This window comes from Falco peregrinus, chromosome 5 (assembly GCF_023634155.1).
Source record: "Falco peregrinus isolate bFalPer1 chromosome 5, bFalPer1.pri, whole genome shotgun sequence".
Lineage (NCBI taxonomy): Eukaryota > Metazoa > Chordata > Aves > Falconiformes > Falconidae > Falco > Falco peregrinus.
In genome coordinates, this window is record NC_073725.1 from 40,924,640 (window position 1) to 40,947,684 (window position 23,045).

General features: G+C 40.5%; 1 protein-coding gene across 2 annotated transcripts; it reads left to right on the forward strand.

Annotated features, from left to right (window-relative positions):
- Window positions 1-809: 809 nt before the first annotated feature.
- STEAP4 (STEAP4 metalloreductase) lies at window positions 810-21,514 on the forward strand. Of its 2 annotated transcripts, none has more exons than XM_027777582.2 (5): window positions 810-1,069; window positions 16,076-16,531; window positions 18,261-18,437; window positions 19,044-19,208; window positions 20,236-21,514. In XM_027777582.2, the coding sequence occupies exons 2-5, from the start codon at window positions 16,076-16,078 to the stop codon at window positions 20,503-20,505; spliced, it is 1,068 nt and encodes a 355-aa protein (XP_027633383.1). In that variant the 5' UTR covers window positions 810-1,069; the 3' UTR covers window positions 20,506-21,514. The 2 variants fall into 2 exon arrangements, with proteins under 2 accessions (XP_027633383.1, XP_005228920.2); XM_005228863.4 differs by having other exon boundaries at window positions 812-1,069; window positions 17,910-18,437.
- The last annotated feature ends 1,531 nt before the right edge of the window (window positions 21,515-23,045 follow it).

Genomic DNA, 23,045 nt, shown 5'->3' on the forward strand with positions numbered 1-23,045 from the left:
TGCTCAGCAGCAGCCAGACCACTGCTGTGTTAACACCCTTCTAGCTGCCAGCACAAGCACAGCACTGTGAGGCTGCTGTGGGGCTCGGCCAGACCCAGTACACCTTCTTAATTTGTTTTTCTAGTAAGTTTTCAGCAAGTGTCCCAAAGGCAAGCTGACATAACAAGTATTTTCATTTTACTATCTTCCTCTTTACAGGCAGACAGGGCAAATCTGGACTGCAGTATTATTTAAATCCCCTTCAATTCATTTTCTAAACTTATAAAATCTCAGTGCCAGTAGGACTCTCTTAGCCCCTTTCTCCTATCTGGACTATGATCCAGTCCAGTGATCTCTTGTTGATCGAGGCATCTGTTTAGAATTATGTCCCATTCCAAAGAGATGTGTAACATCAAGAGCTTTGCATGCTCCCATGGGCTTATCCCTTAAAGACTCATTTCTCAATACCTATCCATCACAGGCTCTGGCTCTACAGAATTGCTGTAGCTGCCAAGAATATCTAGAGAATCTCAGAGATCAGGTACTTTCAACCGTCCCCATGCCAAATTCCTTTCATCTGTTGTGACATTCTTACTGTCCCTACCCATAGGTGGAACAGCACAGGAAAGCTGTGACACAAAAGCAGCAGTTCTCCTTCCAAGCAAATAGTTGCTGTTGTGCTTCTACAATTCTCAGGTAGTCTTCAAAAAGTAGGAGATTGCAACTAAACCTTAGCTCTGGCCAATAGCCAAGGGGCAAGTCAGTGCCAGCATGACAAAAGCAACCACAGCTTTACCTCAGCTGTAAATACAAGGCCTGGGACTTTCCCTGAGAGTTTGACGGGAAGTTCTTTCAACCCGCTCAGCCAGACAATGCTTGCAACATCCCTTGGTCTCACCCTCCCCTGTGCGCTCGCCCTGGCTTCCCCTAGATAAGTGCCAGCAAGGCTGTTGGTGTTTCTGCACTCTGCTCCGGGCAACAGGACTTCTCTGCAGCTCCTGAGGTCTCTCTTGCTCCAGCATAAACAGCATCCCGCCGGCTGGGGAAGCACCAGCTTGCCTGGGGGAACTGCAGCAGGTTGAGCGCACAGGTGAGCTTTACTCAGAGACACAGGCTTCTCACTTCTGCAGGTGGGAACGGGGAACAAAATGGCTAAACTGTCAACCTGAGAAGTTTCGGTAGGCTTGAACTTAAATTTTTTAATCTCCTGATCCCTGCTAGACAAAAAAAAAAAAAAAATACAAAGCCAGGTCATAGCTCCTGGTTTTGTGTTGACATTATACAACCTGTTAGTCACTAAGAGCTGATGTAAGGAAGCACTGAGACACAGGGAAGGATCTGTATCTCTAAAGTTTGGACAAACCAGAACTTTAGATTAGTCAATTGGTATTCAGAGAGCTTACACAGCAGATAACAAGTTTATTTAATCTTCCAGAGGTGTGTGCTTTAGTTAAAGAAGTGGAGAAAGCTTCTGCAAATAAGGATTGGTCAGTGGGTTTTAAATAATGAAGCTAGAAAGCGGATTTTCTTTCCTAAGCCAGAGCCAAAATTCTGGTCTGAATTTTAGTAGCAAGTCCAGGTACTCCAAGAGTGTTTGATTTACCCCAAATCATAAGTTATGACTAATAACAGTTGGAACTAATGATTCTTTTCACTTCTGGATTCATATGTGGATTTCTTGTTTTCTCTTCCCGTTCAAGCAGCAGCATACCAATTTTAATCCTCTTTAATATTTTATAAGCAAGGGGCTTCGATGCTGCAGAAAGAAATGGATTTTTCTCAAATATTGTCTTATAACAGCTCCACATTATTAATTCAGAGAACATTTGCAGCTGTCAGAACTGTTCTTCAGCTTTGATATAGGAAAATTTCATATCCCCTCTAAATCTGCAACACAAACTGTCAGTCAGACTATAGGCCAAATTTCAAGACTGTTGAGACCTTATAAAATTACGCCGTTAGTGGAAGATGTAAATTCTTTTACAGACGTGGCCTTCCCGAAGCTCCCAGATTTGTTAATAGCAATGATTTAGACTAGCATGAAGTAGTACTGTAACTACATACCAAAATATTCCAGTAGTCATTGAGAAATCAAGCATCCCTGTACTTTCTTCCTCCATATTGGAATTTTCTTATACAAACATATCAAGCGCTTATCATATTTGTACAATTTTAGGCAGATGGCACATTTTTATATTACTTAGTTACAGGCAGAAACGATAACCAGACCAGGAATCTACTTTGTGTTGAGAAATTATTAACAAAGTGTGTTGCCTACATTAGTGTTTTATTTCAAAGCAGGATCTCTCTTGGGAACCGACTCTGCTACCCTCCGCCACGTACCATGCCATGTTTCACATCACAGAGCAAGCTGGAGACATACAGTCTCGGCTGCTCTTGCATGAATCAAAACAATTCTACCGCTAATGGCAATTAAGCTCACAGGACAAGACCAGCTAGTCCAAAATAAAAACCCCAGCAATGTGCCTAGCATGGGTTGCTGGCTGGGTGCTCACAACCACTTTTTCCTCCCGATAAACCCAATCCCTCAAAAATAGAGACAGCAACTGAGGCTTTCAGGGAGAGTGCTTAAAATCTGCATATTTTAAGACCTCCCTCACTGCTTCCCAGTCTATTTGTATTAAAAGCTGTTTATTTGGTAACTCCAAGATTTAAGCCAACCATTTCTCCAATTCCGTTCTTAGTTACAGTGCTAGTGGAGTGGAACTGCAACTTTTAAAACATTTTATATATGTTGGCATTTTTACTTTATCCTACTCGGATTTTAATGTATATTGACCTCTTTGAAAGCTGGTTTGGGGCAAGAGAAGGTAGGGACAGGTATCTGAATGTCACCTGTACAGATGGTTATTGCAGTTCAAATGTGGGGGAAGGTTGTCCCTGCATGCTCTAAAATAAAAAGTCAGGGTGTTTTTTCCTCTTTTGACAGCACTGTTAGACCCACATACTTTTTTCAAAATTTCTCCAACATGTATTCCCCTTAGTGAGAGCACGGCTGACGAAAGGGTCAGTAAATTCACTTGCTTGGTTGTAGATGGGGCTGTGACAATTGGGTGCGCTCTCAAATGTCCTTGTGGAGCATTTTCTCTCCCACCCACTGCCACGGTTTGCACAGGGTGCTCCGTCAGGCTGGTGGCAGGCAGTGGGTGGCAGCTCCAGTAAGTGCTGGTTATATTGGTGCTTCTTGGAAATGGACAGGGAGTGGGAATAGCTGCCAGAAAAGGCATTAATTAGAGGACTGACAAAGCTGCCTCCCAGCCTCATAGTGACTACTGAGTACAGCCCTGGAGACACAATTGCAAAGGTGGCATCAAGCTATTTTTTTTTACTTTACTAAACTGTTGAGATGACCCTTTCCTGGTCAGATTACTGGAGGAATGCTCTAACTTTCATGGTGGTGGTGTGCTAGAGGCACAGGTTCAGGCTACCCAGCTCAGGACCGCTCCACTTATGCTTAGCTGAGCTGCCTTGTGTGTCACGCTGGCAAAGTATCACCCTGGTTCAGTGACAAGGCTAGGTCTAAACCTCCACTGGGAGATGCAGATCCCATGACTTGCTTAGGAAAACATGAGGTTAGGATTAAATCAGGAGAGAGGACACGTTCTCAGCTCAGATGGTTTCCCTCCATGTGCTTTTCCCAAGAGAAGCAGCCTCACCAAGACAAATCTATGAAGAAAAAAAACATTTCCATAAACAGCATGATATCCCATAAAAATGAGAATATTAATAAACTTAATTTGAATTCTACAACCTGAACTGCACCAGAGCTTCATATAACTTGGCACTTCAAAGGTGCTTAATTATAATAATCTGCTACAAACTTCTTGATCAATGGTGGAAGCGGCACAGCCATCCACCTCAGACAAGTTATAGCACCTGAGGACTAGGATCAAAGTGTTTTACTGCTGCCTGTCACCACTCCCTTACGGATACCAACTATGTGAACAAGTTTCTGTAGGCCTCTAGATAAACAAGCCTTAAGTGCTAAGAAATTTAGTGGAGACATTGATTGCAAAAAAGCAAAACACTTTCTGGCATCATTAGAGCACAGGAATGTTTGACAAAGGATTTCTCTGGGGTGGTCCCATGCTGCAAGGGCTGTGAGAGCAGGAAATATGTAAAAAGACATGAGTACTCACAACAAGTGGGTAATTATGCAATAGTCATAATAGCATAAAATGGTAATGCAATAAAGACAACAGCTTTATTCAGAAAATCCAGTTCCTCATTTCCTTGCTGGAGCCGCAAGAGAGGGCCACCCTGCAGGAGGAAATTATTTTGTCCAATTAGGCAATTACAAAATCAGCATGACACTTTGTTTCGCATGTCCTGGCACCCTCTTCTTTTTTCTTCGACTAACTTTAGTAAGAACACGTAAGCTTTTCATTTGTCTCTGCTGCATATCATGTCCCAAATATCCACCTTTTCCTTCACTTCAGTTGCATAGATAGGGTCCAGTACACTCCTTTCTTGCTTATTGCATGGCCTTGACATGCAAAACCAAGAGAGCAGCTTCTGCCTTCACCCCACGTACTTCACAAGGGTAGGAGCAGGAGATACCCAGCAACCTTGGCTGAGACCCAGGAGCAGGCAGAGGACAGAGACCAGGGTGACTTCTCTGTGAAGGTGGCAGCCTGTGCATAAGAGGGCTCAGGCAGCAAAGTTTTCTAAGAGGTCTTGTTTCAAGGTTTCCTATGCCCCTGTGCAGTGGACCGTGGCACAGGATAACTCTGGCTGCCCTGTGCTGCACTGCGAGCAATTTGGTCACAATGCTTTGCTCCAAGAACTGTAGCTCACAGGCTGTACATCCCCTGGCAGAGAGGTTTCATTTGTACCAATGCCTGGGCTAGGAGCCGAGGTAATGACCCACATTGCACACATCCGTCCCCATTTGCCAGGCTGGGGAATTACCAGCAGCAGCTCAAGCACCTGCAAAACCTGAGCTGAACTCAAAGGAAGTTTGGGTTGGAAAAAAAACCCAAAACAAACTAGATCTTTCTGTTTCTCAGTATAGGATGCTGCTCTGAACAGTTCTGTAAATTTTTTAGTAATCTCATCTGTTGGTTGGTTTGGGTTTTTTTTTAATTTTATAATAATGTTTTTAAATTCAGGCTTCTCAGCAGTTAATTTTCAAAGCCTGTAGCTTAAGGTTGTTTCTTAAAAAGACCTGACAAAATTAGCTCAGTATGAAGGGGAATTTCTTCCATCTTGAGAAAGTCCTGGTTCTTAAAAGATTGCCTGATAAGAACTTTTCCTTGCCAGGCATGTCTCTGCAGATGCCACTCTACTTCAGTCAAGTAGAAGAGGAAAATCTTCAAGTCCATGTAAGAGAAAGAAAGGAAACCAAAGGAACAAGTAAATACATCTAATGTACTTCATATTAAGTGAATAAGGGAGATGATAAAGTTATCCCGTGTTAGATCACATGCCTTTAAACACATTTTAGTGTATAGGCTTGTGTAAGCAAGAACACAGATGAATGAACATTCTGTAAAATCTGCTTGGCCCCATTCCAGACACGTTACAAATCCACACATATTTGTTTTGGCAAGGAAACTCCATATTCATGCTCCTTTTTCTTAAATCTTTCACTATACTCTCTCTTACTCAGATTTCTAAGAGGATAAGACAGCTAAGAACATCATCACAGTGCCACACCAGTCACCTCACCTTTGATTTTATCACAGGTGTTATGAAATAACTGGGCTGCTTTTTCTTCCAGCTTGTGCCAGCCTGGTCCAAAAGCAAGCTAACTGAAAATCAACAATTCCATTAGTGTACATGGGAAGAGAGTCAGGCTTGTCACACAGTCCTAGAGCTCATAATAAATACGTGGCTTGAACTCTTACATTTTTAGCATTCTGAAGGTCTGGTTTTGGTTGGTGGCTGCTGTAATGCACCTAATTCTAGTCTCAGTGTATCCTACTGATGGGCTATCAGTAAAAGCATCCCAAATAACATCCCCTGCCTCATCCTCCGTATCTTTCTACAGACCACAACAACATAGGGTCACAACTGAAGAGCCATTCCTCACTTGTTTCCTTCTCTTTTGGTGGTACAGACATTCACGTGGGTGTGTGTACATAAATTTTATAGGATGTCCATTATTTTAGCGTGATTTCTGTAGGAAGTGAGATTTCTCTGGTCATGCAGAGGCATGTGAGTGTATGTATGTTTATGTGTGTTCCTCAATCATTTTTTTAGTGATGATTTCAAACAAATATGCCAGGAGGAGAGAGGGCTCCATTCTCCTTGTGTTGCATGAAAAAAGGCAGCTGAAGACCCCACAGAAGAGTCCTGAAAAATGAAAGACTATACTGTGACTATATACATTTAAAAGACCCAAAAATCCATGAGAAGAAATGTTATAGGAGTCATCTTCTGTGATTGGAAACGGCATCAATCAGCACTTGTAATCAGCCAAGAAACACAAACCCCTAGGAAGCCAGGCTTCATTATTTCTAGTGTTATTTCTCTGAGATAGAGCTATTTGTTAATGTCTCTAAATGGCAGATAAAAGATGCTCAGAAGAATAACTTCACAGTGAGGGGAGGACTCAGCAGGAATCCAGGAGGTGCTTCTCCATGCACAGTGGATGTGAAAACACCTTTCACAGTCCAAGGGCATCTCCTGGGCCAACTGGGCTAAATCCAGTGCCCTCTGCACTGTAGACAGGACTGTCTCTCCTTCTCACCCTTGCTCACCTTCAGGTTTTTGTGAAATACTTTTCATTCTCCTTGCAGTTGGCTAGGCTGGATTAAAGCTTAATACCTGCACACCTCAGAACTGTACAATAGCCCTGAAAAGACTGAGGAAATTACTTAAGCTATAGCTGAGGCTTACATGTTTATGGGAGCAGCTGGAGGTGCTGAGATTTCCAGCCCTCTCAGTACTTTGCTATGATTTAGACAACATTAAGCACATCTATTTAGGCCTATACTTCATTTGTTTGAAGAGCCTCCAGGCAGCTTTAGTGTTCTCCTGATAAAAAGTGAAGATGTGGGAAATGCAATGTCCTCTGTAGGCAAATTTATTGTCTCAAACAATTATTTTTTATCAGCTTTGTCAAAACTTGGAGCCCAGGATTTTCTGCTGAGAAGAACAGCAGATATTCATTCGCTTGAAAGAAAATTCATGAATAATTTGTTGTAATACGTTTGTTAAGAGCTATTCTGCTCTTTTCTTTATGCATTTCAGTACTGGATTAATCATGGGAGAGTAGTTTAGCCACATGCCTTTCAGTTTTAGGTGTATCAAGCAACAGAAAATGCAGTTTATAATTCACAGCAGATTTGGTTCTACAACTGTCATCTTGTAAGAAACAGTATTTGTTGTAGTGTGTTTTCTTTCTCTCTCTGTGGGAATGGTAAAATGAAAATTTAAGTAAATGAGATTGCCTCAGAGTAGTGTACAGGCCATTCTGAGGAGACTTTTTAAATCACATTTCACCTGTTTTCCAAGCTACACCAGGATTAATGAGTATCATGTACGTGTGAAATATACTCATAAAAATACCTCCAAAGCTGCAGCACTACATATGTAAGAAATGAAGTATTAATCACTCTCTTTCTTTACTATATTTAATGGGTTACTATATGTAACCCATTAATATATATATGTAATAATATGTGTATTAGGGCATTTTTGTCTAATATACACCTTTTGATCATAGATGACAGGGCAAAGCAGGATTCTCATTTGAAAAAAAAAAAACCAACCCAAAACACAACAGTCAGGGATGACTTCTGCTTGCCAGTACATGTAACAAACAGCTAAGACAATTATGAGAATAAACCCTATTCCAGAAAGAAATTGTCTGACTTTGGAGAACTTGACAGCATGGGAAACTAAAAATTACCAATGAAAAAAGTATAATTCCAAGCAAAAATATGTAGTCATTTGCTTATTTGAAGTTCACCATGCCCATCCACAGGTATGCAGGGATTTGAAGGAAACAACAAAAAAAGAGACTCGATGTTAAGGAAAAAATGAAAAAATTACCACTTCCACTGCCTTTGATACTCTTGGTTATAGGCACTGTTCTTGATTGCCACCAGCATGAGTACATGCCACCAGCACGGTGTCAAAGCACCACGGTTACAACTGCAGCCCACCCATGACTGAGAAGGAGGTATGTTTATCAGGCAGGGAAGGACCAGGTGTACACAGAGGCAATGGGGAAGCAAACATGACGGAACCTGTTCAGTCTGTTCAGCGAGGTATGAGGAAGGTCTGCAGGACACCTCCAAAGGGTATATTTTCAGCAGTTAAGCCATAAATCCCAATTCAAGGTCAGTGCACAGTTGCCCAGCAGGATTAAGATGTGTATTCACATCAAGTCCGACGGCGTGCTTGGCTTTCTGTAGTGGTGGTGAGAACCTGGTTTCAAAGTGTAAGGCACACTCTGAACCTCTGTCGGTGAAATGAGTTGCAGTGTGCTCAGCCCTGCCTGTGTGGTTCAAACTACGTAAACAAGTTCTTAAATCCATGTAAGGAACTGCATGTTTTCAGGTGCTTTCTGAGCAGAGATGCAGAGCTTTGGCTGAAAAAGACCTTTAGCAGGGGCTTGAAGACTTATGTATGTGGATGCTGTGTGAGAAAGTTCAGCTGATCCTTGTGATGATGAGAGATTTGGGGGAAAAAAAAAGAAAACAGAAACAGACAAATACTCTGTGTTAAAAAAGCACTGCAGTTAAGGTGACATGTGAGAAGTCATGTCAGCAGCTTAAAATGAGGTCTACAGGAGGGCACCGTCTGAACCCAGACTGCTTATCCCAGATGTCCTGGTTTCAGTACTGTACAAGCAGCGTTAAACACCACAGGTTAGTGAACCTGAGGGAAGAATTAACTTCTTCGTGCAGCAGGATACTATTATAGTTCAGCTGTGCAATGTACTAAACTTAATAAGCGCCAAAGTGTCAACCCAAGTGTCTCCCCATCATTATAGAAAAATAACCCTTTTGAAGTCTGGTAAAACAAGCTTTTTTCTAGAAAGGTGAACCTAGAAAACAGATTTTTTGTACTGATATTCTAGTACATGAATCACTGGATATGCAGTCAATACTGTTGTCATGACTCCTGTGTAACTGTATACAGATTCACGCAGATGAATGTACCCCAAGCGTGCTATATAATCGGCCAGATGTATTACGTCAGGACCTTTATTTGCCTCCAGAATTTTGTACTAGAACAATGGCAAGTTGCTCCAGAGAGGCCATTCTGATGCCTAGCACTGTTTATTATTTGCATAGTGTATCAGAGTCTCTGCTGTGACTTACAAGGAAATAGCAGTCAAAATATTTAGTTTACATAGAAAGAGGGCCTTTGATACTTCACTTTTTAAAGTTATGCTCCCATAATATTTGTTCTGTATATAATCTTTATGGCCACCTTTGGGATTATGATTTTTACAATGAGCTTAAAAAGAAGAAAAAGAAAAAGATGATAAATGGATCAGTGTTGTAAATCTTAAGACTAGTTCCCATAGCAGACACCATAACCTACCTGGATCACAGCTGTGCTGTCCATTAACTCTTTTCTTATTCTACTTACAAACCTATATTTTACATGGCTATGGATCAAAATCCTGGTGATACCTTGGCCATTTATCTTCTCATATTCTTCTTCATCTCCTAAACTCCTGCCCTGCATCAAAAGATAAAAGAAAATAGATCCAGTAGAAGGCTTTTGAAAATTATAGAGGGGAAAATACAGAGGTTCTGCAACACCTGGGAGCTACCACAGGTCACCAGACGAGATCAAGTAGTCAAAAATGGACTTGTCCACCTAGCAGAATAATAAGCAGAGTATACATGTTCCATGAGAAGTACAACTTGAGAGCAAAATGGAGTTAGAAGATTTGATAGCTGCTTAAAGAAACTATGTCAAAAGCAGAGACATAAAGATTGCAGCGCAGAACAAGGACTGCAATAAGACAGCACCATGGCTGGCACTATGAGTTCTTCAGACACTTCAGACTTAAATAGCATACATAAATCAAAATCTATGGGCAAGCACAGAAGAATAGTACTAATATGTTGATAAGATTTGAAAAGCCACAGCACAAAAAGAAATGTAATTAGTAAGGTACCTCTAGAATAACAAAAAGTTTCCTGTAAAAACATAAACTGTTAAAGGAAAATCAAGGAGAGAACTGATCCACCCCACAACTGAGAGAAAGCTACTGACTAATGACTTGAAGAAAGCCACCTCTGTAATGCCTATTTTGTTCTTTCTTCACTAGAAGGGTCAACCATGATAAAAGGGTTTACATCAGTAGCAAAGAACTGAAAATTCTCGCTAGATGACAGAAAAGAGATTAGGCCGTGCTCAGGTGAGTTAAATGACCTGAGATCAGCAAGGCTGATGGAATTCAGTTCACATTGTTCAGGGGATAACTGAAGCATTTCCACAGCCATTAATAACTATCTTTAAGAACTGTGTGGAAGAGGTGAAGTTTTGAAAGACTGGAAAGGCAAGAATAACAGCTATCTTTAAAAGTAAGAAGAAAAAGGAGGTGCAGAATTATGGCCCAATACATTTAAGTACAATTCTCAAACAGAGGAAGCAAAGGGAAGATAAGAAAGAAATGGGTTACAGGCACATGGATTAATCACAAACAAATCATTCCAAACCAACCTCATTTCCTCTTATAACAGGATAACAGTCCTTGTGAATCACAGAGGCTATACAACTTGACAAGTGAAGTTTTACTATGGTAAATGTTAGAGAAGATTTTTCAAAAGCATACTAGGAAAACACAGCCTAGATTAAACTAATATAAGGTAAGGTTCTGCAGAACTAGTGAGAGAAACATTTTCAGTCTCTCAGTTAATCAATGTCAAAACAGAAGACTACATTTACTGCAGATATACAGGAGGTCTCTCCTGGCAAAAGTCCTGTTCCAGAATGTCATTAAATGGTGTAGATACCAGAATAGACACTGTGCTTATTAAAGCTGACAATCTGACAAAGTTGAAAAGGGCTGCAAGCACATTAGAGGACAGGCTTAGAAATCAAAATGATCTTGACAAATTGAAGCTACAGTTTGAAAATATATGGTGCTATTCAACAGGGACAAGTGCACAATACAGCTCTGAGTCAGAGAAAAACTACAGAAATTGAGGATGGAGCAAGTGACATAGGAGCAGCCCAATTAAAGGATTTGGCTGTAGCAGGATGCATTTATATCAGTATTCCAGATCTGATCAGATGTAGAAGCAGATCACCACTTTTCAAGCTTTGCTTTACACCACAGAGAACTCTTTAGAGCTTATGAAACTCGATGCCTTTCCATGAAAGCTGAGCCAGAAGACATGCCTTTGGTGCACCCCAAAGCACTGCAGCTGCTAGTGGGCACTCAGGCTGCAATACTAAACCAAAGCTAGTCCAAGGTGGAAGTCTATGACACACAGATAGTGTAAACAACATGTGCTCAGCACCAGCTGTTTCAGTCTACATCTTGGTTCCTGTTGCCACACACTACTTGTTAAAGTACTCATCCTTTTAATGCATCACAACCTGACTATGAATCAGCTGTGCTGTGAATAAAACAAATGTGACAGTGGGATGATGTGTTGCCTATGAGGCAAGTGGATCTTCTTCTCTCTGGTAAGATCTCAGCAAGAGTACTGCATTCAGTTTTAGCACCATACTTTTAATTAACAGTTGGAGCAGTTTAGCCTACCAAGATCAGAAGAAAGCCATGAGAAAGATTACCACTCTCAGAAGCATGACTTGCAGGGAAAGATCTGGGGTTGTTTTGTCTAGAGAAGAAAAGGGTGAAATGGTAACAGCTTTCATGTCCAACAAAGGCTGCTGCAAAGAGAAGGGGGATAAATTGACACCTGTATCTGCTGTGGAGGAGGTGACACAGATTACATATAGGAAAATCTGCCTCAGAAAGCAATAAGCAAGGAAAACTTCAGCATCCACAACACAGGAAGGTTTTACAAACAGGTTAGACAAGCACCTGTCAGACTTTGTCTAAGCATAGTTCATCCTGCCTTAGGGAGGGACACGGACTAGATAATCTCTTGAGATCACCACCAGTTATTTGGTTTGCTTCCTTTTAAAATATAAATAGTAAAACTACTCTTTCCTGCTCCTTTCATCTTGCCTTTCTACCTTTTGAATCATTTTACTCATCTTCTGTCTGCCATTTCATCTTACACCTTTCTGATATTTCCATTATCCATCCCACTCTACATCTCAGTCCCATCTCTGCCTTTCCACTTTTGGCACTGTACTTCATCTGTGGCATTGCTTCCCTAGGAAATCCCTCCTTTTTCCCACGTGTGAAGCAATGTGCCTGTCTCCATTCACACTCCTACATAACTGAAGTACTTGCATATAACTGCTGAACTAAACATTGAACCTTCATTCAATTCCCCTGGTGTTTATGCAGTGGGTAGAAGCAACAGTTCTGCAGTTAGCTTCTTTTTTTTTTCTTTCCGCACCTCCTTTTATCATTACTGACCAAGTAAACTCAGAGATTACCACCATTTTCCTTCAAATAGGATAAGTCAGTGTATAACAATGCAGAAGAGAAAGGATGCAGTTAATCATTACAGAAGCTTACAAGGAATATCTTTCAAATAACAAAAGGCATCACTAGCGCTCTTATGTTAGGGGGATGGACATAAGCAAAAAGGTTATGTATGAACACAAATCTCTATGGCTTTTTTCAGATAATACATGGTTACATATATAAAATTACTGGTATCTCTGCTTTCCTCTGGCACACTGAGAGAGCTCAGCATAACCCCTGGGCATGGAGCAGACCCCCAGTGTCATCAGCTACTTCCGGAGACCCCAGTGTCAACCTTTGGGCTGAGCTCCCAGACACCAGGCTGGCACTCTGTCCCTTGTGATGTACTTCTGCTTCCCATCTTTCACACTGACATATGACAATAAAACACCTTATCCTGTAGAAAATTACTGTCCTATAGAAAATTACTCTCTTTTCACATTGTAGCTATCGCCATCATGGACTCTGGGAGGCCATTTTCGTTGTTTTGCCTTTGCACCCACCCAGTTGCCATCAGAGGCTGCATTTTCTTCAAATACACACAGCAAAGTCAGAATTTATATACACACTGTCTATGTGCTCATAACCTATCGCCTGAATTAACCTCCAGAAGATCACTGCAAAACCCACAAGCTTCTTTTAGTTCAACAACAGCCAGCTGGCACAAAGATGTGTTGAAAGGAAGGAAGGAAGGAAGGAAAAAAAGGCTTCAACGGAGAAAATTAATTTCATTTCTGTCTTTGTTAGAAAGAGGCATGGTCCAGAAGGCCTGGGATTTAAAAGCAAATTTACCTTGTCTTACATGTGATTTTTCAGAATAAATATTAAATTCACATCAGTTTTACAATATAACTTAATCTGTTAAAAATTCATTAGTGACCTGTTTATTTCTAATATATAATATGTACCATCATAACAGCTATGGGCATCCCCATTAAGTAATTCTTAAAAACAAAAGGTAAATTCTGCTTACTTTATTCAAGCAAATTGTCCTTCTTGTAAAAATGGTATTAAGCTAAATTAGATCACCAGTATTAAAGACAGCTTTAACTCTCTTCAGCCTTCTATGGAATATTATCCACTTCCTTGTACAAGTCCCCTTAAATCTTAGATAGTACTCCAAGAAATTGTATTTTGAAAAAAAAGAATTTTCCTTACATTAATTTTTCTTTTCATCTCCCTCTTTTTCTGTTTTCTGGCAAGATGAGTTAAGTGTTCCCTAGTAAATGAGACATTCAGCATTAGTGAACATCAGAAGCACTTTATAGACTTATTTCTTGCTAGTGGATCCATTTCTGTATTCAATATTTTTATAAGCCCAAACATAACATAACTTTAACTGATCTACCAAATCTATGTGATAACATCCATTTGAGGTTTGGTTTTTGCGAGTCTTACTTTGGAGAGGAGAATGATCTGCATAGTTCACTCAGCAATAACTTAATGATTTCTTAGGGCAAATAACAAAGTTTTCAAATGGTCAATCGTGTGCTACAACTAAATTCTACTTTCCATTTTAGAAAAGAGCCTACTTTGTTAAAAGGAAAAATTAAGAAAGGAAAGTTGAGTCTTATTAGTTGGACCATTTATTAATATTGCATATGCAGTTCTTCTGTTCTTTTGGAAATATGGACCAACCCCAAAAAGGAATTTCATAGCTTTAGTCACGTTAGAGCCTCATGGGACATTAATAAACCCTCAGAGAAGGATTTTTACATATGTCAAAAAGGACTTTGCATTTGTATGCATGTGTCAGAGCACACAAATATGCAAAAGACATTCAGATGGGTCCCTTTGAAGATCTGTTTTCATGCTCAGTGTGTTACTTGATGAAGTACACAGAGTCCAGCTGGATAGCTGGGACCGCAGCTTGAGGAGAGCTGGGGTTAACACCCTGCTGTGCTGCAAAGCCTCCCGGGGGCCCTGCTCCAGCCACACAGCCCCGGAGCACACAGATCCTCGGGCTCTTCTCTGCCTGAACTGATGCCTTCCCCTAATGACCAGAAGCAAACTCCCTTGGCAGCTCTCTAAATCCTAGGGCTTCCACAGCTTACTGCAGGAACCGTGCTGGGCAGGCACTGATGCCAACTGGTGGCCAGCTAGCTACATACAGAGGTAGTTCAAGCCAAAATCTTCACACATGATTCTCAGAACAAGCGTTTCTCTGCCTATCTTGCTACTGAAGCTTACACCCTACAGCACAGGCCAAAAATGTGTGCATCCCTGATTGACGGTCCTCAACTCTAGGTCACAGCAGGGTAAGGGGAAGTTCAGGCTTGATTTTTTTATTCAGCAAAAAAAAATGCAAGTTTTGAGTCAAACAATTTAAAATCATGCCAGATTTTTAAAAAGCAGAAACTGTTCTGGCTAGACAAAAATGTAAAATAAAGTGCAGAACATCATCTCAGTATTTTTAAATGGCAGTTTCATTTGGAATGGTGCTTCACAGAAGAATGTAAGCAAATGGTTAATAAACAGCAAGTAGCAAAGCAGTTGTTTTGGGTCTAGCTAACCATTTCATGCATTTCTTTCCTGCAAACTGGCAAATCAATTATTCCCACAGCTTTAATTAAGACAGTTACCTGTGATGCAGTGAAAGACTTGAATCAGGGCTCCTGCAAATTAAATGGCTGGTCTAAGTACTAAAATGCTTGCCAGGCCAAGAGAGGGGTGTCTCAGGGTCTCCTGCTGGAGGTCTTCCTTTGGGCCTTGGGTTTTCTGGTCTGAGTTCACCTTTTGTAAAGTGAGGACAACAGCATGTGGACCTAATGCAAGACCTCTGGAGCAGACCTTTTTGATTCTGTATTTGTATCATGGGTCTCACTCTGCAAGTACAGAGCGTACGTACTGCTATGGCATGGATAATACATTAAAGACTTTGAAGCTTCCAGGTACAGTGATAAAGGAGGGCAGATAAAAAACCTCAAAGAGAATTTTATTATGAGTAATATATAAATATCAGAAATCTATGTTCAACATGAATTATTCCAATTCCACTATCCAAATGCTTAATGGGACATTCTTGAGGAAATTGAAGAACAACAATAAAACAAACTGGCACTGACTAGTTGTATTAAGGAAATACTGAGGACAACAGATAGGTTTGTAGCTACCTTTTACAGTGTCTCTTCTTCAAGTATTTCACAAAAGACCTTCCAGGTTCTAATCTGACTAGAAACTAGAAACACACTCCTCTTCAATGTTTTTCTATAGCACAAGTAAGCAGTGTGCTCCGGTATCTTTTTATCCTGCTTTCCTTTTGAGAGAGGAAAACTGCAACAGTTCAGCTGAATGTTAAAATCCACAAAATAGATGGAGAAGAGGGTGCCATAAGAGATGGAGAGGTGAATATCCAGAACTGTTTTTTAAAAACTGTACAGAAATCTTCTGAGAGTGTGTATTCAGAAAAGTGTGCAGAAAGCACATTAAGAGGCAAGAAAACTCAGTTATTTATTTTATATAGCCAGAATGGCTGCTAACCTTCCATTTTCAAGAGCTTGATGTTCTACTTAGTTTGCTCTCATAACTTTTTTTTTTTTTAAACAGATGAATAAAAATTCTTCCAACATAATGGCTTTGGCTCCCAACACTTCTAACAAAAAAGAGACAGTGTGCATATTTGGAACTGGAGATTTTGGAAGAGCTCTGGGGCAAAAAATGATTCAGTCCGGCTACCCCATTGTGTTTGGAAGCCGGAGCACAGAGAGATCCAGCCTTATTCCCAAGGATGCAAAGGTGATGAGCCATGCAGAGGCAGCACAGAAAGCTTCCATCATCATTATAGCAATCCAGAGGCAAAATTACAACTTCCTTACACCACTAGCAGAAATTCTCCATGGAAAAATCTTGGTGGACGTAAGCAACAACTTAAAAATAAACCAGTATCCTGAATCCAATGCAGAGTACCTCGCTCAGCTGGTGCCTGGTGCCAAGGTTGTGAAAGCCTTTAACACTGTGTCAGCCTGGGCTTTGCAGTCAGGTGCACTGGATGCAAGCCGGCAGGTAAGACTGAGCAATGGGGGTTTCCTATGTCATAGAGTTATGTATCATATGGCTTCTTAACAGCTAGACAGAACACGCACGAGACATACAAATCAGACAAAGTTGGGATGGTATTTTCACTATAATCACCCTTTTCAAACTAAATGGGAACTAAAACTTACTTACTTTTGGCTTGTAATATGGCACGACAAGGAATATCAATAGCTTGCCTCTGAACTCAGCGTTTGGAGACACTAGAGAAGTAAGGAAAGAAAGATAGCCGAGCTCCAAACAGAGAAACAGCAAATCAGGAGGAAATGAGGGTTGCATCAGTTGTTTACCAGGTTCTAAAGTTAAACAGAAAGGAGATAGGAAGAATACATCAAAGTAAGAATAAAACTGAAGAGAGCAAAAACAGGGAGGCAAGGGATATGATGGGGCAACAGAATGAGTATAGGCAGCAGAAGTGAGCTGGAAGGTGAATAAATTAAGTTTTCTAAATTGGAATCCATCATCATAGAAGTTTAATATGACAACAGTGTGTGAAAACTATTTTAACCAGCTCCTTAACCACAGGCCAGTGAGCACAGGCCATAGGAATCAACACAACAGCTTACTTCAAGACAAGTAATTTGTTATTACTCTGTTTTCTACTGCTGTGAGGGACAATGCTCTTGAAGAATGTACGAAACCAGCCAGCCACTCAAACCCAAACCATTACTAGCTTTGCTTTCTGCTGCCAAATAAACCGTTTAGCCAAAGACCCAAGGACTTCCAAGCCTAGGCTGTACAAGCCTTTATCATATCAATGGGAGTAGAAGTTGCCCCCTTTCTCCCAGTTCCAAAGAAGTACTGTCTTGCACACTCACAGAAAAGATGGTTTCTTAACTATTTTACTAGACTTGGAAAGAAATATTTATTTTTGTGATAGAGCAATCATGTTTTAAAGACCTCTGTCCCCAGTTCCCTCGAGTACTTACAGACCACTCTACGAGCAATTGAAAATTGTGCTCCGATTTACTCCTATTGAAAATTTTGCTCCTATTTACTCCAATAAAATCTTGTGCTTACAAACCACTTGCAGGTCTTCAGAAGAGTATGTCAAGTCTTTCAGGCAAAGACTTGCACTGTGTGTTATACATTACTCCTTTCAGACACAAAATTTTGCCACTTGAAACTATCTCCTTCCCCAAATAAAAGATTCCTATTCTTAGTTCTTGCACTTGTTGGCCAAGAAAGTAACTGTAGGTTACTTTTTGCCTTTATAAATTAAGGCCAGTAGGGAATCCAACAAGTAGCCTAGGAAACTTGTGCTCATCGTCCATATCCAGGTAGGACGGCAGTAGAGAATGTCACAAAAATCTGTCTAAATAAAACTGTTGTTTGTTTTTGGCTGCAGGTGTTTGTCTGTGGAGATGACATGGAAGCTAAACAAAGGGTGATGGATATTGTTCGTGCACTGGGTCTCACTCCATTAGATAAGGGATCCCTCTTGGCAGCTCAGGAAATAGAAAATTACCCTCTGCAGCTGTTTCCAATGTGGAAGTTTCCCATCCTTTTGTCCCTTGGCCTAACCACCTTCTTCTTCTTCTACTGTTTGACTCATAGGGTAATTTACCCTTATGTTAATGAAAACAAAGACTTTTCATTTTTTATTGCAATTTCCATTCCAAATCAGATCTGCCCTATATTGGCACTCATCCTTCTTTCCTTGGTTTATGTTCCTGGTGTGTTTGCTGCAATTATTCAGTTATACAGAGGTACCAAATACCACCGTTTCCCAGACTGGCTGGACAAATGGATGCTGTGTAGGAAACAACTTGGACTAGTAGCCTTGGCATTTGCTTCTCTGCATGTTTTGTACACTCTTGTCATCCCAATTCGCTCCTTCGTAAGATGGAAAATCAGCAGTCGAATCATCTCCCTGGTAAGTTTCGTCCCCTGTTCTATGCCTGCCTTTCTTTGGGCCATATTACAAATACTACCTTCTACCTTGAGCTTCAGAAATTCACATGGACAGACTAAGGTTATTTTCATAATTTTTCTGTTCCTTTTAACTATTGGTATATCCGAATTTTGATGGTATTATGTTGAGTTGAGGGGATTTCTGGCCTCAGTCTTCCTCCTAGACAGTTTACATGTTAATAAAATAAGCAGGGAAAATGTAAACATTAAGAGTATTTTAAAGAAACTTTCTTATTTCTCCATATACCTTTAAGAATGACACGTATTTTTACCTTAAAAATGGCACATATTTTGACTTCCTGACCTTATTTAACAAGAAAGGATCACATACCTGTCTTCAACAGCAGGTCTACAGAAGTGTAAAACATGCACCATGATTACAGGTACATGGAATGTATATGGAATGTAATGCCTCTTCTGCTTTTGAATAGGCATTCCAAGTAAATCTCTAATTATTTTCAGAGAGTTAACATATAACATTTATCTCCTAGTTACCTTAAAGGATATTTTTTCTGCATTGATTCTAAAACTGTTATCACTAAGGTGTACCTGGTCTTCTTTTCCTCAGGCACTGAACAATGAAACAGAACCACTCAACACCACTAATGCCTGGCTTAGTGACTCTTACGTGGCTTTGGGGATTTTAGGATTTTTTTTATTTGTTCTTCTGGGAATAACTTCCTTGCCTTCAGTCAGCAACAATGTCAACTGGCGAGAATTTCGATTTGTACAGGTAAGAAAAAGACTTATTCTAAAAAAAACTTCTTCCCTTATAAACTATGACCACAGGCAGGTTTACTAGAGACTTAGGGCCTTCCTCCACTAGTATCTCCAAATGTGATGTGTGCACTATCCACCATCACATAGTGAATTAAAAAAAATCTACATGGCTATACAGCTCACCTGTAAGAAACCACAACTGTTCTGATGGCTACTTATGTTACAACTGGGATTACTGCATTAGCAAGAGAAAATTAGGAAGAGATGAACTCCTAAATGACAAAGAGAAAACCAACACTGTGGAATTACCAAATTCCACAATTATACTAAGTCACAAAATATTTTAGCTATTTATTGGGCTAATTCTGTTGGTTCGCAAGATAGTTCAGTTATCTCAAAATAGGTCTGAAAAAAAAGACTTTATAACTCAGATCCTTTCAGTGCCAAGGATCTGAAGAGAATCTGCAGGTTTTGCAGACTCTAAAAACCGCTGTGCCTATAAACAGGCTGCCCTTGATAACACTATAATCTAAGCCCCCCGTTCAGAGGAAGCTTGGTGCAAGCTGCCATGCCTCTGCAGGAGCTGGGTTGGCAGGGGAGGGGAGGCAAGGCAAGGGGAAATTACTATCAATGAATGTTTTATCAAGGCCAAAAACTTGCACAGTATGGTAGTTCTGGATGGATTAGCATTAGAGCATATAAAAGCTTGGATCTCTCTACTGAATTTCAGCATTTTCTCTGCATTTTCACAAACATGATAACCACTAGGCAGTATGTGTAAGCTAGCAAAAATTATCAGGATAGTTGATGGAGGAAAAAAACAAGTGTGATTCACCTAGATCTATTTGAATGAATCTTAATTAAAAAAAACAGTAAGAGCCTTTATATTATATAAAGCAGTTCCATTTCAGCATCCCCCAATTATTCCTAAAATTGGCACATTCCACAAAGCTTACCGTGTCCTTTAGACTGCATTTGTACTGGTTTAATTTACTGTTTTAACCTCCACTTCTTCTTCTCTTTCCTTTGTTCTCCCCTAGTCCAAACTCGGATACCTGACACTGACTTTGTGCACTGCACACACCCTGGTTTATGGTGGAAAACAGTTCCTGAACCCATCATCGTACAGATGGTATCTTCCAAGTGCCTATATGCTCTCCCTCATTATTCCATGTATTGTACTGGTCATCAAATTTTTCCTGATATTTCCTTGTCTGGACAAACCTCTCACACAAATTCGACAGGGCTGGGAGAGGAATCCCCAGTACTCAGAACAGTCAAATTACATTATCAACAAGTCTGCTGTATAATTAGACTAACCTGAATTATCAAAAAGAAGAAAAAAAAATATCATGAAGGCATATCAAAATGAAGTCCTGAGCCTCCTTTATCTGGGGAGTGAGAGAAAAAGTGAAAAACTTGGCCAGGCCCTGAGTAAAATAAAGCCACCCTAATGACGTGCTTAAAATACAAATCAAGTGAGGCCATTGAGTTCCTGCACCTCAGGCATGCTTTCACAAGGTGTTGGCCCTCTCTTTTGCTCAGTATATTGCCCCTTGCCTATTCACCCTCCATTACTAAGAAGAGTATGAGAGAAGTAAGTGGTGCTCCATGTCCCTCCCCTGTTGCTCCAAACCTCCTCCCAAGGCTGGGCAAAACCAGACTAACCTTTGGCATTAGGTGGCATCTGCTCCTCTTCCATATCCTGCCTGTTGGGACTGAGGTCTACATGCAGCCACACACATCCGAACAGATCCAACGCACACATGTATGAACGCACACCCTCCTTCCACCCCAGAAGCCACCAGCACCCATAGAATGGGTGCAGGATGGTTGCTGGCTGAGGAAGAGCTCTCTTCTTCACAGCATTAGTTTATCCTCCGTTAACATCCGATCCAAAAGAAACCTGTGTTCATACCTGAGAGACAGTTGCATAAGATTGGTTTGTGCACAGGAACTCTAATGTTAGAAGTGTATGGGACAAGGATTACTGAATTCTTGCTTGTACCACTGTACCAGAAACTCAGGTGGCAAGGGGATGGAGGAGAGACCAAAATGGCAGAAAGGCATAAGATGTGCTCACAAGCCTAAGTTTGTCAAGTACAGGCAAAAAGTGATCATTTTTTGTGCAAGCAGTGAGTTGTAAAGAAACAAACTGAAAGAAAAACCTATTATATCAAGGGGTTGTATTATATGTCATGGTTATATCTCATGAAGATAATATTGTTGGGTTTTCAAAAAATAAATCTTTGGATGCAATATTACAGCTATTCCATGAAAATATACATATTTTAACCACAATAAAGAATTTTTATTACAGTGTTGAGCTTTGTCATCATTTCTGGAACTTCTTTTGATACAATGCAGCTGATGGTATGCTTATTTGCACAAAGGTGTTGAAGATGTTAGAGGGCCTTGGGGCAAGGAATAAAATAGGATCCTGTTTTCAGCCAGCTGCTTAGGCTCACCTTCCCCCCATCTTTGCTTGCTCTTTGGTTGCTCACATAAGCAGATCTTTGCTTAGTTATCAAAGCGGGCTGAGGATGTGTGGAAAAACAGGATTCAGCTGGGATGGTGACCTCATGTTAAATTGCAAACGATCTGACAACCTCCTTTGCATTGGAGAATAAAGAAAAGACAGAACGTGTTTGTTTTTATAGGAAAATAATTGCTTACTATCTTTTGTCTCTCTGTTGTTCTCCTCCCTGTCCATAGAGAGGATAAATACAAATAGAAATGTATGAGCACACTATATAGTATAGCTAACTGTACTTTCAAACAAGCACTATCAAGCAGATTTAAATAACAAAACAAAACTATCTGAACAATACTTCTCAAAACATTCCTCAACAATGGGGTCTTTTTTAGTTCCAGACATACATCCCCTCTTCATTTCATCCTCTGGCCCAAAAAGAACATGTTCTTACTACACAAAAGAATGGTAAAGGACCCTGAAATACCAGCAATTTATAGAGTCAGATTTCTTGGAAATAATTCTGGCACCATAGTACTCTTACTAACCAGCACTGATGTATATGTCATACTTGGCATGTCATAAGCTGATATGCATACGTTGATGTAGGTCTGTATAGTTTTCCTTGGTCTGACCCATGACAGTGTAATACTCCATTTCAAGCTTCCTTCAAAGACCTTCCATGTTAATCTTACAGAATCGTTTACTGCAGAAGGGGTTGGGTATGGGCTCAAAAGGGCTAAGGGACAACACTGTTGTGAGGTTGCCTATAACACCACTTTACAGGTCCCTGAAGAAGGGGAGAGAGAGGCAGAAGCAGCAGAGAGAAGGAGAGCGAGAGAGACAGAGACACTGTGTGTATATAGGTAGAAGAGAAAGGGACAGACACAGCAGAAATAGTAGCAGCAGCCTGAGTGAATATCCTCTAGATTTGCCATTTTGGGGCCAAATTCTGGTCCCAGTGACACAGTTATGCCAGATTTATGTTATTACAAATAGTGATAGTTCCAAGACACTGATACAGATTGTGGGGGTTTTATTACTTTTTAAAGGATTTACTTTGGGGGTTTCTGCCTATCCTGATACATATCTAAAAACTGCCCTTTTCTCTTTCTCACAGCTGAACCTATGGGTTGGAGTTTAAACTGCAACAGTCAGGGCCAGTAACACCCATTTAAAAACTATGCTTTCTGAAATACAAACACTGCAAGTACCCTGCCTCCTTTCCTCTCAGCAAGCAAGGCTCCTGTGTGTCTCCGAGTGCCTTGTGTTGAAGAGGACAGGCCAAACCAGGTCTTCTTTACCCTCGCTGAGAATCAGTGCCAGCTAACTGTGGCCTGACCAAATACACTCACCGCTGAACCATAGTCTCAGACA